Genomic DNA, 17,936 nt, shown 5'->3' with positions numbered 1-17,936 from the left:
AAAAAAGACTCAGATATGAATTTTCTGTTTCTTTTTTCTTTTTGTATAGATTCCAATTATTCTGTCTCAATTACACAAAAACCCTGAAACAGATATTCTTGACCTTATTTAATGCCCTTTATGTTTCTAAGTTCATGAATGCTCTTGAGTAATGGACCCTTCAGAGTGCATACTCTTAAATGGTCTCAGAAACAGAAATTTGCTTTTTGCACAAAAAGTAAAAAAAATCTCATTAAAAAAGTAAAAATCTCTGATTAATAAAACTTACATCTATAGTAAAAACAGTAGTACAGTACAGAGTATAAAATTCATTTAAAGCTTTAAGTTTGCACTCCTTTGCCAAGTTAATAATTGTGTATTATTTTACCCTCCATGAAATACAGCTCTTGATTAGTTTAGTAATTGTTTGCATTTTTTACATATTTATATAATTATTTATTTTTTCCTTGCTAACATTAAAACTAAGCACATAAAAATCGGTCTCTTACTTTTTCTGTTAAGAACAAATATTCTATGCTTAACAATTATTTTTGCTATCTTCATGTATACAGTATGTACATATGGCAATGTCTTTGATTTGTTGACTGTTCTGTGTGATTGTGACTTTAGTGTTGGTTGTAGCTTCTATGTAATTAGGATAACAATGATATACTGAAAACTTTAAAAATATATTTTATGAAGTAGAATATTGTTTTTAGGTACACAAAAAAACTCATTAATAATCATAAAATGAAACTGTTATGTATTGTAATTATTATCAGGCAACCGTTGGTTTCATGAGAACATGGCATATGTGCACAGTCATGTGACAAAGAATCATGAGGTGCTGACAGTGCAGAGCTTGGTGTGGTTGTAGAGCCCAATTTGTGAAGTGGCAGTCCATCTGGCAATAATTACACAAAAAGTTATTGCCGTCTCAGTTTGTTCCATGGATTACTTTTCACTGTGCTCTCTTATCTGCTGCAGTTTGATTCAGCATGGTCTCTCTTTTGCTGTCTCCTCTCTGGATCTGTCTTCAGTGAACGCAGTTACTTGCACATTCCTCCCAGCTCCTGATGTCAATGCCCATGGACTTTATGTCACGTTTGCAGACGTCCTTATAGTGGAGGTGGGAGCAAACCTGTGCCTTGGTGCCAGCATTCAGCTTACCGTACAAGAGAACCTTGGGGACCCTTCAATGAGGCATCTGGTAAACATGGCCAATGCAGAGAAGTTGGCATTGCATCAGCAGGGTGTAAAGACTGGGGATCCTGGCATGTGTAAGGACTTTCTCATTCATCACATGGTCCTGTCAGCAGATGTCAAGAATGAGCCTGAGGTTGTCCTACCACTAGCAACCAAAGAGAAACTTACTAATCAGCCCCAAGACAAACAGACCAATCAGATTGAATGAGTAACCAAATAAAACTAACCAATCAGATCAAAGCCAAAATGATCAATCAGATTGCTTAGAGGTGTGTGCATGAGTGGGCCCTGTGATGGACCAACACCCTGCCCTTCTGTTTCCTGCCTTGCACCCCATACTCCAGCCCACTGCAACTCTCAATTGGATTTAGCAGATTTGTGTTATGTTATATTATCTTAACTCATCCCCAGGTTGAAAACCTAGCTTTATCTGTGTCTTGTAGAGTAAATCACAAAAGACACATTTAAAAAAAAAAGATTAGACAAGTGTCACGATTTCTTAAATTATTTAAATATGATTTATGAGCTTGTTTAATTTTTTCACAGCAGAAGAAAAAAGGTCTTACAATAAACATAGCAAAAATGCAGTATCTTATCTCTTTTTACTATGGACCCAGTAAAGCAGCACCTATTATAAGAAGTTATACACTAAATATTCACACTATATATGCACTGTCAGTATTATATATATATATATATAGTGACAGACAGCTGGTGCCCAGCTGGGAGTCCACCATAGTACAAGGACATGGGGAGCAGATGTACACAGGCCACTACCTCCCCTGGGATACTAGATGGCAGCCACCCTTGGGTTGCAGTGGCACCTCAGATTCCCGTAGGGCTCCATGGGAGTTGGAGTTTGGCACAGCCCTGTTGGGTTCCATGGGGGCTGCCAGATGGAGCTGCAGAACCGTATTTTGGGTTTCCACAACACCTGGGAGTACTTCTAGATAATGCTGATGAGCCACCTGAAGTGCCCTCAGATGCAGCATACAAAGGAGCTGCCTGCCACTACTCGAGAGCAAGAGTCGGGAGGAGGACGAAGCTTGCCAGAAGAGGAGTGAAGGCGAAAGGGAAAGACATTGCTGTGTGCTGCTTATTTGTTTTTACTGTAATTGAGTTGGGCTGGTGGGAACAAAGAGAAAAGCGTTTCTCCCTTTAAAAATAAAAAGTGTGTGTTGTGCTACACTTGTGCCGGGTGTCTGTTGTACCAGGGAGCTGGAGTGAATGAATCTTAAAATGCTTGTATGACATTCCTAAGTGCATAATAATGAGATTAATAATTTGAACACTCAGCACAAAAGTAAGATGCATTTTAATTATGACATAAACTGGTTGTGTGCATTCAGTGACTGGTGTTAATGTCAGGCAAAATCATAATTATTTAAAGATGAACAGTGCTAAATGAAACTTTATGAAGCCCAAGTAACAATCTTCGCATAAGGTAAAGCTTTCATTTCCAGTGTTTCTTTTTCATGTTTTTTCCCTGAAATGTGTTTATATTTTCATTCTGAACTGTGTCTTTTGGTCAATGATAGCTTCTTACAATGCGTTTTACAGTGACAAGGCATTTCATTAAATCTGGACAAACCATATAAAAACTATAAATTCATAGCACAATGCATAGACATAAGCATTGATAATTTCATTACTTTACTTCCAATCAAGTAGGGATTAAAAAATAAAACAGAATTTGCAGACTCCATAGAGACAGTGAATATACTGGTAATTGAACTTAGGTCCCTAATGCAATTAAGCTGAAACAGTAAGGTTGTGCCCCAGTTTAAGAACACTAAATTTAAAGTTTATGAAGGTATACTGCAGGTGGAAGCACTTTAATCAATACATTAAGTATGAAGTAAGACAACTAAACTTACAAAGGTTTTGAGCTGTTTTGGCATCCAGTATTCGTAGCTCCTTCACCTTTTTCTTTACTCTGTTATCATCAGTCTCATCCAAAACCTTCCTCACTGTAATGAAAAAGAAAATGTAAAATTAGCATTTAGACAGTTCTTTAACTGAGGACAACATTTACTTTTATACTGGGTGACGAGGTGTTTAAATCAGCCAGTGGAAATGTTCAATTTTTTTTAAACCTTCTTATAAAACATTACATGTTTATTTATTTATTTATTTATTTATTGGATGTACGGGTCAACTTATGCACAATGCGAGTCCCACCTTCGAATCATTGTAAATAAAAACACACTGAATTGTATTTCTGTATTTGAGCCCAATTGAATTGCAAACGCCTGTCTCCATCATTTCCAAAAATGTAACAGCTTTCTTTATGAATTAATGAAAAAATATGTTGATCAGTACACTAGCACTTGAAATGTCATTACCGCAAAACGTGATTCCCCAACAAAGAGAACTGAGTATCATATGTTGCAAACTTGACACACAACTCTTAGGTAAATGCAAAAATGAAAATATCACAGAAAGAAGAGACATGACAATACAAGTGAACCTCGGACTTGTACAGCGCAAGAATCATACACTTCATGGTATTACCACCTTCACTGCATTAGACAGAAAACAATTCGTCAGAGATTCTCGTCAGAGATTTTATGTCATATTGTCCCTTCACCTACACAGCAACAACAAACAAATTAAAATCTAATATCTGGCTGCAAATCACAGCTTTATTTATTCCCAAGTTAAACACCATCTGGTTTATGGTCAGCAGAGATCTATGTGGCTATTTTTAGGTACAGAAATTGCATTATAAAATATCCACATTACCACATAATATAATGAAAACTAATTTTCTATATTAAAATGTATAAACATAAACATGAAAATGGATATTGTGTTGGGTGTCATTTTGATTAAAGCAAGTTATTCCGCACATACGGTATATAATGACAAATAATCATTATGTTTTCTGATAATTAAACGCTCTGGTGGTTCCCATATGAGGGGGTCACCTCCTTCTGAATGTCTAACATGGATCTGGGTGGAGATCCAGTAAAATACAATCAGTTACTATATAGCCTTCACCTAGAACTAGACTGTAATACATTTATCATGGTACTGTGCATTGTTCCATTAGCATACTGTATAGTATTATATACTTTACTATCCAGTTATGAACAAGCACTATATACTGTGTATGTGTATACATATTTATACATATATTTTTTTCTTTTTTGGGAAATAGTTGGTTCTTATAGTATGAAACTAAAAACCCATTCTATCCAGAATATGTTACATGGCAAAGTGGGCATGTTGCTACACAATCACCCAAAAAATGACAAAATACACTGAATCACACTTCTTCTTCTTTCGGCTGCTCCCATTAGGGGTTGCCACAGTGGATTATCTTCTTCCATATCTGCTTGTCTGTCCTCTATATCTTGTTCTGTTACACCCATCACCTGCATGTACACTCTCACCACATCCATAAACCTTCTCTTAGGCCTTTCTCTTTTTCTCTTGCCTGGCAGCTCTATCCTTAGCATCCTTCTCCCAGTATACTCAGCATCTCTCCTCTGCACATGTCCAAACCAACGTAATCTCACCTCTCTGACTTTGTCTCCCAACCGTCCAACTTGAGCTGACCCTCTAATGTACTCATATTTTAACATTATCATGAGCATAATATGCATGAAACAGAAATATTTCATATATTACTCACTGTTAGAGGTTAGGAGCACACACTGATATAGCGCATTGCTGAACCCACCACATGACAAATCAACTCAGGAACCCAGATTAGGACCCAAGTGCAGCCATGTGGTGGGTGACACCTCAGCAGTTCAGATGGAATGGAACAGTGTGAGGTTTTTTATGGTGGCCGGTGTGCCAATTCTGCCACCAACCCCCAAGTTTTCCCTGCAGGTTGGAGGGCCTACTTGCTGGCTGGATGCAGATTAACGTCATACTTAGGATGGAGCAATTGCAGGTTAAGGGCTTTGCTCAAGGGCCCAACAGAGTAGAGTCACTTTTGGCATTTGCAGGATTTGAACCAGCAATCTTTCGATTCCCAGTGCAAATACCTAGCCTTAGAGCCACCACTCCACCCTACACAGATCACCAAGAAGGTGGAGAAAAGAAAAGATTAATTTGGTGTACCATACGTGGGAACATATAGAAAAGTCAGCTAAAAGAGCAAACATCAGAATAATAGCTCACCTTCTGCCTGCTCTGTGATCTCTGCTCACACAGTTTTATGCTGTGTACCACACTCTAACAGGAGGTTTTTCATCCTCTTTACTTTCTTCCCTGGCCTCACTCTGTGTTTGGTGTCAGTCACTAATAAATAACGTTTTGGTTGCCTGTCTTCTAGCCTTCTACAGTCCATTCAAAACAATAAATGCCAGGAGTCTCTCTTTTCTGTTCTGATACCCTTGCATGCTGCCGTTCCAGTACACCCACCACAGAACAAGTTGAGAATCCATTTGCAAAGCCCTTCCCCTGCACTGGCATGCAAATGAGTATTATCAGAGCTAAAACTTGCTTCTCTCTCTGCCGAGGCGTTTACTGGGCTCTGTCCCTGTCCATGCCCTGTGCTTTCCTCTCTTAAAAAATGAGACAGAATCCTGCCATCTGCTACCTGAAGGTTCGTCATTCTCCTTTCAGCCCACTTTTGCCTCACTCTTCCTCACACAGGGCCAGGATCAAACAAATACTGCAGAGTCACCAGACCATTATGGTTAGAGAAGCCCTAAATATCCACCCAGGCTTCAACTCTCTCCTCTCCATACTGGTGCTCCAGACTGTTTCCACTCCAGTGTATTAGGCACACACACAATATTCTGTAAATGTGTAAAGTAGAGTATAAACATGTTCATCTGTGATGACAAATGCCAAAACAAACTACATATTCACATCAACACTTGCAGTAGTGGGATTAAGCTGCCATCCCAACATAGTAAAACTGTGCTTTCAAGCTGCAGCTGGACTGCCTGCCTACCGCAAATGCTGCTCTAAATCATAGTTTGCTGATTTTTGTGCCACCAATGCATTTTACTGACTGTGTAGTTTTTTATTGTATTTATAAGTTGAAGTGAATTTTTAACAAGTGTCTTTGTTGATATTGGCCAAAGCTGCTGTTAATACCACTGCTGTGCTTTCTTTTTCTCACACCATTAGGCTTTTGGTTTTGATGTCTGTGTGCTAAATCTACATTAATAAGGAAAATCAATTATACAACTTTAGAATATGAAAACATATAGCCTACTAATTTAAAAACAAGTAATACCTGGGAGTCGATATAAAATAGCAGAAGATTTATATTTAATATATGGCATTACTTTATTTTAGGACATGGAAAAAGGAAATAACTATCAGATACATAAGCTATATGCTGATTATCTGCTATTAACAAATTGCTATTTAGAAAAAATATTTTTCAAACCCTTAGAACCAATGATTGGAATTTAACAGAAAGAAATTCAGAACAACCAATCACATAAATGAAAAATATTCAATCAATTTAACACACATGATTTAACTCTGGGATTGGGTGCCATGAGTTGTATAGTTCAGCACTTCCACTGACATAATAATAATATATTTAAATTAATTGCTTCCTTGTTCTCAGTACAGGAAAAACAATAAAACAGTGTACACACCTATTTAATCAAAACAATCAAGAAAGATATTATTTATGACATTGAGAAGACCAAAAATTGAATAAACAAGTTGTACTTTAAATAAAGAAACAGAATACAGTACTATGAAGGAGGGAATTCCAGAGCTAAGGAGCAGTATAACTAAAAGGCCGACCTCCCATGGGAGATAGGTTATCTGATGGGATAATTAAAAGAAGAGGAGTACAGTGAGCGGGACGGGGTATAATCTGTGACAAAATCTTTTACATAAGCAGCAGCCAGATCATGGAGTGCTTTGTATGTGTGTGGAGAAGAATCTTAAAGTCAATATATTATCTAACTAGGAGCCAGTGACATTTGTACAGAATAGGGCTAATTTGACCCTGAGCCTTAGTTTAACTTGATAAATGTGCAGCAGAATTCTGCATCTATTGCAGGTTGTTTATAAATTTAGTTGATATGCAAGACAGAAGAATGCTACAGTCTAACCTTGAGGTGACAAATGCACGACTTTGTGTCTCAGCCTCAGAGCAGTTTGGTAAAGGACAACGTCTTAAAATGTTATGAAGGTTATAAAAGGCTGCACAGGGTGTAGTATTAATGTGAGTTTGCAAAAAGATAATGCTGCCAAAAACAACACCAAGACTCTTGAGAGTGTAAAGGAACAGCTGTGTCATCAATGAAGTTGTGAACATTTCCAAAGTTTAAAAGGACAGCTTTATAGCCTAAAAGGCAATTTTTGGACTTGCCACTATTAAGCAGGAGGACAAGATGTGCCATCCGGATGTCATCAGCATAACAATGAAACTGAATACCATAGTGATGTGTAATGAAACCAAGAAAGAGAAAGTAAGTGATAAGAAGCAAAGCTCCCAGTACTGAACCCTGCAGCACACCATGGGTAATGAGTGAATGCTGAGAAATGCAGTAATTCAGTTGATAAAACTGAAATCTATTAGATAAGTAGAACTGAAATCATGAATAACTGTGAAAGAAATAGTGTCAAATACTAAACGAATATGGAGAACGATAAGAATACTTAGAAATCTGGAATCAGCAGCCTGAAACAGATCATTTGTGACTCTAAAGTTGTTTCAATACTATGCTTAGAATAGAAACCATATTGAAAAGGTTTAAAATGTTTATTAATGTTCATACAGTCCTGTAGAAACACATTCTAAAACTTTGGCCAGAAAGGTAAGACTGGAAATAGAGCAATAATTGCTAAAATCATTGAGATTACTACTGGTGTTTTTGATAACAGGGGTAACTGCAGCAATTTTCAAGCAATCAGGAACTACACGAGGGGAAAGGCAAAAATTAATAACAGCAGTGAAAAGGGGATGTGAGAAGGCAAAGGTACAGTATATGTTTGAGATGTTGATTAATTACATTTACAGATCATATCTGAAATCAAAGTATCATTAACTGGAGAGAAATCCGAAAAACAAATTGCGACATATAAGGCAGTGCTCATCCAGAACGGAAGTGAAGGTAGTTGTGTAGTGCTGAGTTGTTGACGAATAGCTTCAATTTTAGATTGGAAACATTTTTAAACAGAACAACAAACTTCTGAAGTGGTAGTAAAATCACAATTACAGTGAGACTGTAGGAGTTCATTAACTGTTGAAAAAAGAATTTCAAAATTATCTCCATCAGCCCTAATAATAGTAAATAATAAGTAGATCTGGCAGCTAATACTGTATTGCTTCTTTGTATTTAATAAGATGGTCAGCAATCAGGATAGTTTTTTCTGGACATGCTCTCCAGTTGATGCACAGCTGCTTTCATAAGACACAGCATAGGTGTGCTATGTTGAAATAAACAGTCTGTGTTTTAACTGGGGCAAGAATACCTACATGATATGATGAATAATTATTATAAAATACAGCAACTCAGTGGAAAGTTTTTTACTAATAAAGGAACCAAAAACAGATTGTTGAAGATTTTTCAAATTATGAAAAGAAATACTGTGAGCATGCTTTATCTTTGTTAATTGAGTTAAAATATTGAAAATAACTGCTTTATGATCAGAGGTAGGAAAATCAAGTATAATAAAATTAAAGAGAGCTGAACCAGAGGAGAGCACACCAGATAAAGTGTGTGCCCTTTACAATAAGTAGGGAAAGTAATATGCTGAGTAATGCCATGGCATTCTAGAACAGATAAAATAATCAGCAGAAAAGAACACTCTGGAGAGTCAGCATGAATATTAAAGTCAACAACAGCTAAAATATTTTGGGAAAGGGCTATTGCTGAAAAAAAGCAATGATGACAGTTCTGCAGTTAAAAAAATAAAATGGTTTGCAGACCAATGCACTATAAAATAGTGAGTAACTGTGAGCCTAATAACTGCACAGCAAAATATTCAAAGCACAAATATGAAGCTAAAACAGTGTATTTTAGTTTAAAATCAGTCCTGTACACCACAGTAGTGGCCCACCATGTCCAGATTCACGAGGCTTGGAAACCTACCAAAATCCAAGAGGGGTTGCCTGAGGCAGATAAAATTAGCCAGTGGGCTGTTGTCACATTTCAGTTAAACACAATATGTCCAGTTCCTTCTCTTGAATACATTTTTATATAGGTAAAGCTTTATTATTAAGACATTGAACTTTAAGCAAAGCAGTTTTAAATTAAGTCATGGAATTTGCATGTGAGGAAGCTTTTGAGAGCGGGCAAAGGGAAGTGAAATTCATAAACAGCTGTGCTGTATATTAAGCATTCAAGTATGAGTTTGACCAAACAGAGCTACTAATATTGCCGGCAGCAGCAGTGTCCAGTGATGTTGAGATGCACGATAACTTTAATGTGGACGTGTGGTATAGCGGGTCCACAGCTCTCAGCAAAGGCCAGTTTTAAACAAATAATCACCGCTCTCGCGGCTTAGCAAGGAGGCGTGGTGGTTGTGTGGCTGCAGCAGTTCTCAGGGCGATTTGCGATGTGGGCGTTTCTCACCTAAGTGCACAGGTGAGAGACTGCTCGCATCCGTGATTGTTCCTGGGGCTGCTAATTTGCCGCAGCTGCTATGCCTTCTCGATATATAGAAGCACGAGTCAGCTAGAGGGAAAAATGAACGGAAAGAGAAAAAAATGGAATGAAAGAGAAAGGAAAAAAGACAGAGGTTGCTGGAAGGAAGTGAGGAGAAAGCCGGTGTGAGAGAGAGAGCGAAGGAGATCGAGCGAACGAGCGAGAGCAGGCTCGAGTGCAGCTGGACTGTGGGCCCTAGCGAGGTGTTTATCTAACACCTAGGGCAGTTGATTGTGGTCGCTCCCACTGAGCATTTTGAGAGGAGCGGCTGTGACTAGCGAGGGGGGTGACTCGCTGTGGAAGACAGCGGGAGTCGGGAGACTTAGGAAGATAATTTCCAGTGTGAGAGTCCTGGACGTTGGAGAGAAGCCAAGTCCCGGTCTGGGTTGAGAGCACGACCAAAGTCAGGGATCAGGAGGCCTCCAGACCTGTTCTGAAGTGGAAAGAAGGTCAGCTGCAGGTAGGGTGGCTCCCCCTGCTGCAAAGCCTGAATAGGGAGAAGCAGGGGAGTCACTAGTTAGACGAACACACCAGGCTTTGTGTTTTAAAGAGATTGCTTCCAACGTTTTAACCTCATCGTTTTTTAAAGGATTATTGTTTTTGTTCTATTTATTGATTTTTAAACCTCCACGTGTCTTTTAAGGATTATTTATTTAAAGAAGATTTGTGAATCACTGCACCTTATTTATTTGGACATTATTTTGTTGTTGTTTTAATAAAAGCACTTTTGCACTATCCCCTTGCTGTGTTGTTGCCTCACTGCTAAGCTCATCGGTAACATTACCGACTGTGTAGGGTTCAAGGACTCCCGGACAGATGATGGGAGCATGTATCGAACCTGCATCGTCACAGGACGGCGAAGAAAACCGAGAAAGTAGCCAAGTTACGAACAGCTGTACTGCCCATTGAACAGCAAGAGTTGAGGGGTTAAATAATTTTTCATCATTTCGCCAACAGTTCGCCAATATTTAGTCACTGGAAGGTAAACAAATAATAAACTTTATTCCAGCAAGTGGAAGCAAACAAACCAATCTAATTTACCAGTATGTTCACTTCATGCAACAGGACTGTGAGGCGATTTTGAAAAGATCCAATGAAGGAGATGCATCAGATTCAGTCAGATTTACTAGATGTCGCAGATCAGAATCCTTTCTAGGCAATAGATCAGTGATAATATTTGACCCAAGGCCCAATTGCAGTTTATAATTGAAATGCCAGCAGCAGACCTCAAACAGGTACAGGATGTCGAAGCCGACTGAAGTCTTGATGTTAAGTCAAACACATACAACCAATCCGACAAGACAATCCATAACAAATGCTTAGAATTTAACCTTCTTTGAAAAATAATACAAATCAGTTAAAGCAACAAATCAACAAAGAACCAGTCAGATGTCTTTGTTTTCCTCCATTTCATTCCGTGTATATTATATTATTATGCATTATTTTATTCCATTTTATTAATGTATATGCTGTATTGAAAAATCAAGTTCACCTTATCAAGAGGTTTTTCTCAATGCACTTTAGGCAACTGCAGAAATGGTATTTCATTCATTAAAGTGAAACTTATCTTTCATTTATAACCTTCCTCTAAGATACACCATTCTGAAAATATTCAGAAAATTCATTCTAATTATTTAAAGCCTGTGACAGTGCAGTGCAGGTCAACCCCACACTACCTGGTCCTGCCAGGGGCCTCCTCATGAGCAGATGAGGACAAACACACCAAACAAGTGAATGGTGAAACAGTGTTCAGCGCTTTTATTAAAAACCAACTAAAACAAGTGTTCAAACAGTGCAGTGCAAAAAGTTCAACGAATAAATAATCCATATAAAAGAAGGTGTCTCGATGGAGGTTAAAATGCAATCAAACAAATATTCCTTTAAAAACCTGAGATTAAAACCAACAGTGCAAGAAACTGTCCCTAAAAACACGTGCCCTACTGCAGTCCATTAAAATCACCGTCTGCCCAGCTTATCCTTATGAACCTTACAGCCGGGTAGGAGCCTACTCGACGGACACAGCCATCTTTCTCCTGTGGTCTACAGGTCTGGGTCCCTGCTGCTTCCATGGCCCCACATTAACACTCCCAATCATGTCCTTCCTTCCATGGACCAAGAAAAGGCACACTGTCTGAGCCTCTGTTGCCCGACTCCCGGTGACTTCCCAGACTTATGCGATACGCACTCCTCCTGGTCATTCCCGCTCCCTTAGATAATTCAGTTGAAGCGAACCATCGCTGCAGCCCCAAGCATCGGCTGCACACCGCCCTCTTGGGGCTTCCATTCTCCTGCATGATTACCTACTTACTCCTGCACTAGCTCTTCCCTATTTCCTGCCTGCTCTATACTCTCTTCTTTAACCTCCATTCTTTTCTCTTTCTCTTCTCTTTCTTATCTTATGCTCCCCTTTTTATATGCTGGGGAGCGCGGTTATAGGTGCGATCGCCTGATTGCCACCCCGGGCTGATACTGAGACAATCAGACTGCCTGGACTGCCTCACACCCACCCGGAGACAAGGTGTCTTCACAGCAGATCACTCGCACCTACTCCACTCCCCAGTGCGTCCGCAACCAATTATTTATTTATTAAAAACGGACACTTTTTCTGAGCCACGGACCTGTTATACCATAAAGCCACAAACCATAAAAAAGTGTGTGAGGAAGTGAATCATGGTGACATTTTTAGTACAATACTGGAGAAAGGCAATATGGGAGAGGGGTAAAGTGAGACAAGAAGTAAATCATTCTAACATGAGTTCAGAACCCAGATGAAGGGTTTCAGGTGAAAATAAAGGGCCTGGAGCCTGGTGTGTCAAGTTTCACCTGTGTGATGCAGTTTTGGGAATGGTGGTCCCACACAACTGGGCACTTATTTGCACAATTCATTCTGTGTAATGTTAATCTGCCCAGAGAGTGGCAAACTGCTGGCTGGCTTATTTCTACAGGACAAACTTTCTGTTCAGCATTTAGTTTCTTAATGCGTGGGGACTGTTTAAAATCAGCACAAATAAATATTGAAAGAAAACTAAATCATAAAGATTGGCTAATAGAACATGCAAAATGAGAATGAATCATCTCCATCTAAGGAACTTGCTAGACATTTCCATTTTATGGAAACACTGTAGTTGTTTAAAAAATATTATAAAATAACCTCATAAGTAATGTAACCAGACTGCAAAACACTCCACATGCTACAAAGATGCTTATTTTAGCTGAACACCTTTTAAGAAGGATGTTGTCAGCTATATTAGAATCCACATTTGAGGGCCGAAATAAGAAAAGCATGATGCATAAATATGCAAGAATTTCTGGGGAAGAACTAAAAGCTTGGTTAAAAAAAAAAACAAAAAAAACAAAAAAAACAAAAAAAAAACAAACAAGTTTACAAGTACTTTAAGAAGAGATGGGCATTCAGCTTGAGTTAAATGGGTCACTTTAGCTGAAGACCAAAGAAATAAATACTATAAATAAAGTGTTCAAAAAACCTTAAAGGAGAACCTAACACCTTGATGGGGAATTTAATATGATAAATAATGATAAGAAAATGTATCATTTTTACAGTACAGTATATGCAGTGCATAGTGTTTCCATCATGTGCTATTCCTCTCGTGTAATGAGATATAATATTTTCTTTAAACTTCACAAAATGTAAAAGTATATTCATTGTATGTATTCATTTTCCTGGTGCAGCAATACATATATATATATAAACTACTTTATGATAGGTGATTCATTCTCTCCCTTTGTGGAGCTCCAACTACAAATATGCAAACCGTATAACAGAACTTCGCTTCCATTCAATACACCTTCGCTTCCATTCAATACATATGTATATATTAAAATTAGAATTTTACTAATAAGAGTTACATTACGTAAGTAAGAATTTCACTGTACACTGTATATGTGACAAAATAAAAGACCTAGACCATGACCAATAAGGCCAATCAGGCAAATAAGACTGCTGAACTGAACTGCTGTTAAAATGCATTGATAGATAGATAGATAGATAGATAGATAGATAGATAGATAGATAGATAGATAGATAGATAGATAGATAGATAGATAGATAGATAGATAGATAGATAGATAGATAGATAGATAGAACTTTATTTATTTAGCTTTTTGTAGAAACTCTATAAATAAATACATAAATAGATAAAGAAATAAATAAATATACACACACACTGTAATTACTATAAAGCAAAAAAAAATTCAAAAAAAGAAAAATACTGACTTGGCTATGACAGCCCCAGTGAGGCATTATGCATACGTATTGCTGTTGGTATAAACGAGTCCCAGTGGCGTTTGACACTCTTCTGCTGAAAGATCCATTGACTTAAAGGAACTCAGCGTCAGTGCGTCACAGTTGGGATGTGCAGCATTGTTCGTAATGGCGCTCAGTTTTGTTTAAATCCACTCGTTTGTTACAGCATCCAGGGAGTCCAGAGTGCACTCTCTCTTGCTGAGCTTGCCCTTTTAACTAGCTTGTTGATTCGGTGGGCCTCTTTTGAAGTGATGTTACCAGCCCAGCACACCACAGTTATAGAAGATGTGGAGGATGTTACTTCCCACATTAAAAGAATGCAGTCTTCTAAGGAAGAAGAGCCTGCTTTGCCCTTTCGTATAGTTCCTCTGTGTTCTGAGATCAGTCCAACTTGATGTTAATGTGGACCCCCAAGTACTTGTAGGAGTAGACCAGCTTTACATCCACTCCCTGAACAGTGACCAGCCATAGAGGCTCTTTGGTTCAGTGAAAGTCAATAACTTTAAATGGGGAATAATGTGAAATAAGTTACAGAATATGTAAAGTTGTACATTTATTATTAAACATTTAGGGAACAGTCAAACAAAATGCATAAACATGAGCAAACAAAATCCTGTCACCTTCTTCAGTATTCCCCCAGTCTTAAATTTCTTTCTTTCTGCCTGGTGGCTCATTTACTTTCCCTCATTTCTTCCATGACACGTGTCTTCTAAGCATAAGAGGCTTAAAACATTCTGGCTAATTTGTGTAGAGTGCCCTTCCCTTTAGTTTCGTGACAATCAGGATAGATCATCTTCTTAGCAGCTCTAGCAACTATGCACCCCTGAGGCTTCAGCAGCAATTAAATGGCCAGTGCTCCAAAGAAGCCCAGATGTGTATTTTAAAATGGGCACACATTTCCAATTTGTCCCTCTCAGGATCTATGAGGGTGGGTATTGCATTCCTGGCAGTTATCAACTATATAAGACAGCAAGACAATCTTGCCATTTAGCGTTCTGGGGAAACACTGCATGTCACCACCCAGGATGCAACAGTCTCTCTCTGGTTAGAGGATCAGGCACTCCAAGCAAAATCCAGTTCACCTACCCTTCAGAATTCTTGGAAAGTAATGACAACATTCTTTCTCTTTCCAGTGCTCCCTATTTCCCATTTCACTTCTCAATTCAATCCAGGGTGTGCTTCATGCTGGCTGCTCCTATCCTCCCACATTAATATGAGGAATAGCTCCATATATGCCAGGATGGGTGTTAACCTTTAATAGTGGTTAGCTGTGGAATGTTACCTCATCTTGTGCCATTCAGGTAGAGTCCTCATTCCAAGCAACCTCCTTTGAGTCAGTATCCCTCCTAAAGCCATATACTGAATACATATACACATATATAGTACGAGCTGTGTAAGCCCGTGCTGTAAAAAGGCCGTGGTCCTAGAAACTATTGAAATTGTCAGAAAAAAAAAAAAAATGTGGAGATGTCAGGTAATTGAAAGGAACTACTCTGGGCATCTCTCTCCCAGGAGGATTCATTTTGCCGACGTGCTCTCCTCACTTGTGTATTAGCAGCAGGAGGAAAAGTAAAAGGGATACCGTTTTGCTGAGGTTAGCGGCTAAGCGACTTTGTCTTTCTTCTGAAGTTTCGCTTTGCTGCCATGCTGGCCTCTCCTGTATTATTAGTGGCTAAGCGAGTTTTCTGTTTCCTTGGAGGTGGAGCCCTTACCCCGACTCCACCTCACACTTCCGGACCGGTCAGACAGACACACACACACACTTATGTGCATGTGCATAGAGAAATTTGGTGGTATTGCTTCCTCACAGTGTTTGGGACATAGTTCTATTTGGGGTTGTGCGTCTCCTATGACAATTTTAAATGCTACCCAAGAGCATGAGAGGACTCTGAAGGGTCTGGGTTCATGCTATAAAGTCAGCACATGCTGTCAGGTCAGCTGGCTACCCTAAACTGTCCTGCTATGATGACAGCCCATCAGTGACAAATCCTGTTTTTCCAGGTAAAGTTGGCTTCTCATGAATTTGTGTAATCAGTCAAGAAAGTGCATGCACACTAATGACATGATAAATGGCAAGGTTATTATTGTTAAGTGTTTACAGTATATGCCCTTTCATTAATATAAGAATAAAAGCTTTGCTGTACATAATAAAAAAGGAGCTCTAACAACAAATATCTCAGTGAGATTATTTACTTCCTTAATTTACACTTACATAATACTGGATGGCTTTGTTTATCAAGAAAATATTTTGTTCTACCAATATATGATGGTAGGTTATTAAGATGAGTCTGTATAATCATATTCTAAATATGGAATTTAGTGCCTTAAGTGTCGCTTGAGCTGTGTAAGGAATCATTTAAATAAATAACATGATATAATGTTCACAGATGGCTAAAATCTTTAGTATAACTAGAGCTACCCTGCATGTTGGTTTCTTGCTTCCAAAGGTAATGTAGTATTACTGTAATATTTTCATCAGTGCAGTTTATCAGTTTTTAGACAAATGTTCTCACCCTCTAAGAAAAAATCTGTATGCATCATAAGCAAGTGAAATAATTGTGTTGCAGCAGTAATCCTTAAGAGCTGCAGAGGATGCTGGTTGGTTAAGCATAAAACCCGCATTAATGCTGTACGTGTAGAATTAGAGCCCATGGGATTGGCACAATTTATGCCAGTGTGATGGCTGAGGACTACTTGCCTGGTGTACCAATATGTTCAGTCAGGCAACTCAGTCACATTATTTGTTTATTTTTGTACTGTGTTTTTCAAAAAGCATTGCAATAATTTACCAACTAAACTGACTGCCTTCTTTCTTCAAATGCCATACAATAATCAGAAATGAATCAGAAACGGGATGGATATTACTTTATAGACATGTGCTATATCTAAATAATATACCTTTGTGCTGCAATAACAGAAAAGAAATATTAATAATTATATAGCGGATAGAATGCAAGATCTCTTCTAGTCACCAAGGAGTTGAGTACTCTTTACTTATCAAGACTCCTCTCACTTCTGGGAAAACCTGCATGTCTCAGTGCTAATCATCATAACTTCTCTATTTATTTTAGCCCAAGGTAGTAATCTCTGAGGAAATCTGGCAAAAACAACCTGTGCTGCTGAAAACACTGGTCTGCTTAATGCTGCTATCAAGGAGGTAAGTTCTCCCAAAGCCATGATAAACCCATTAAAGAAATCAGTCTTATTTTCCTGCCCATTCGTGGCCAAGGTTTACTCTTAATCTAAACTAACGATACAGGATTCTGCATTTAGCACATGGGAGCACTTCACTACACATTTCAGTAAACTGCAAAGTAATTGTTGATATTCCACTTACAAGGAAATGAAGACTAAAGGGAGCAAAAAAAGCACAATTACTACATGTGTAGATTAAAAACATGGATTGCTATTTTTCATTGTGTTACAGTATTTATTGGTAAACAACATAATAAAAAAAATTGAATTCGACATTTGGAGTTTTACATTGCTGATCTTTCAAAAAAGGCCTTGAATAATGTGAGAACTACTTAAATGTAATTATTTTATGAATACAATGTGAATGCCCTTTTACAGAGCTAAAAAATAGAGAGCATAACTTTACAGTTGGGAATGAGTAGAACTGCAAATTGTACTTTATGTAATCTAGGTAATCATTTCATATACAAAGCACCCCACTGCATTACCTAAGTGAAACTGTTTAACCTGTATTTTTATTCTGTTCAGTAAAATAAAATAATTACATTTCTTGTTCCACCCTTTTCCTTTCCCTTTTTTTATATTTTAAAAATACTACCCGAGACACCCAGTATTGACTCACTGAGAAAGTGGAAAGACATGTAAAAATCCACTAAAATTATATATCACCAATCTGTGCTGTCATTAAACTTGACAAATTGAGC

The 17,936-nt window shown here is 38.2% G+C and overlaps 1 protein-coding gene across 6 annotated transcripts in view; it reads right to left on the bottom strand.

Moving 5' to 3' along the window:
• Nucleotides 1–17,936, bottom strand: part of diaph2 (diaphanous-related formin 2) — a 1,308,662-nt gene that overhangs the window by 597,577 nt on the left and 693,149 nt on the right. For all 6 annotated transcript variants that reach the window (XM_028815924.2, XM_051935345.1, XM_051935346.1 and 3 more), the window contains one exon: nt 3,063–3,155. In XM_028815924.2, coding sequence (XP_028671757.2) covers nt 3,063–3,155 — 93 coding nt within the window. The remainder of the gene's footprint in view (nt 1–3,062; nt 3,156–17,936) is intronic.

This window comes from Erpetoichthys calabaricus, chromosome 12 (genome assembly GCF_900747795.2).
Source record: "Erpetoichthys calabaricus chromosome 12, fErpCal1.3, whole genome shotgun sequence".
Lineage (NCBI taxonomy): Eukaryota > Metazoa > Chordata > Cladistia > Polypteriformes > Polypteridae > Erpetoichthys > Erpetoichthys calabaricus.
The sequence above is the reverse complement of the archived record's forward strand: the minus strand, read 5'-3'. Positions and strand labels throughout refer to the sequence as shown.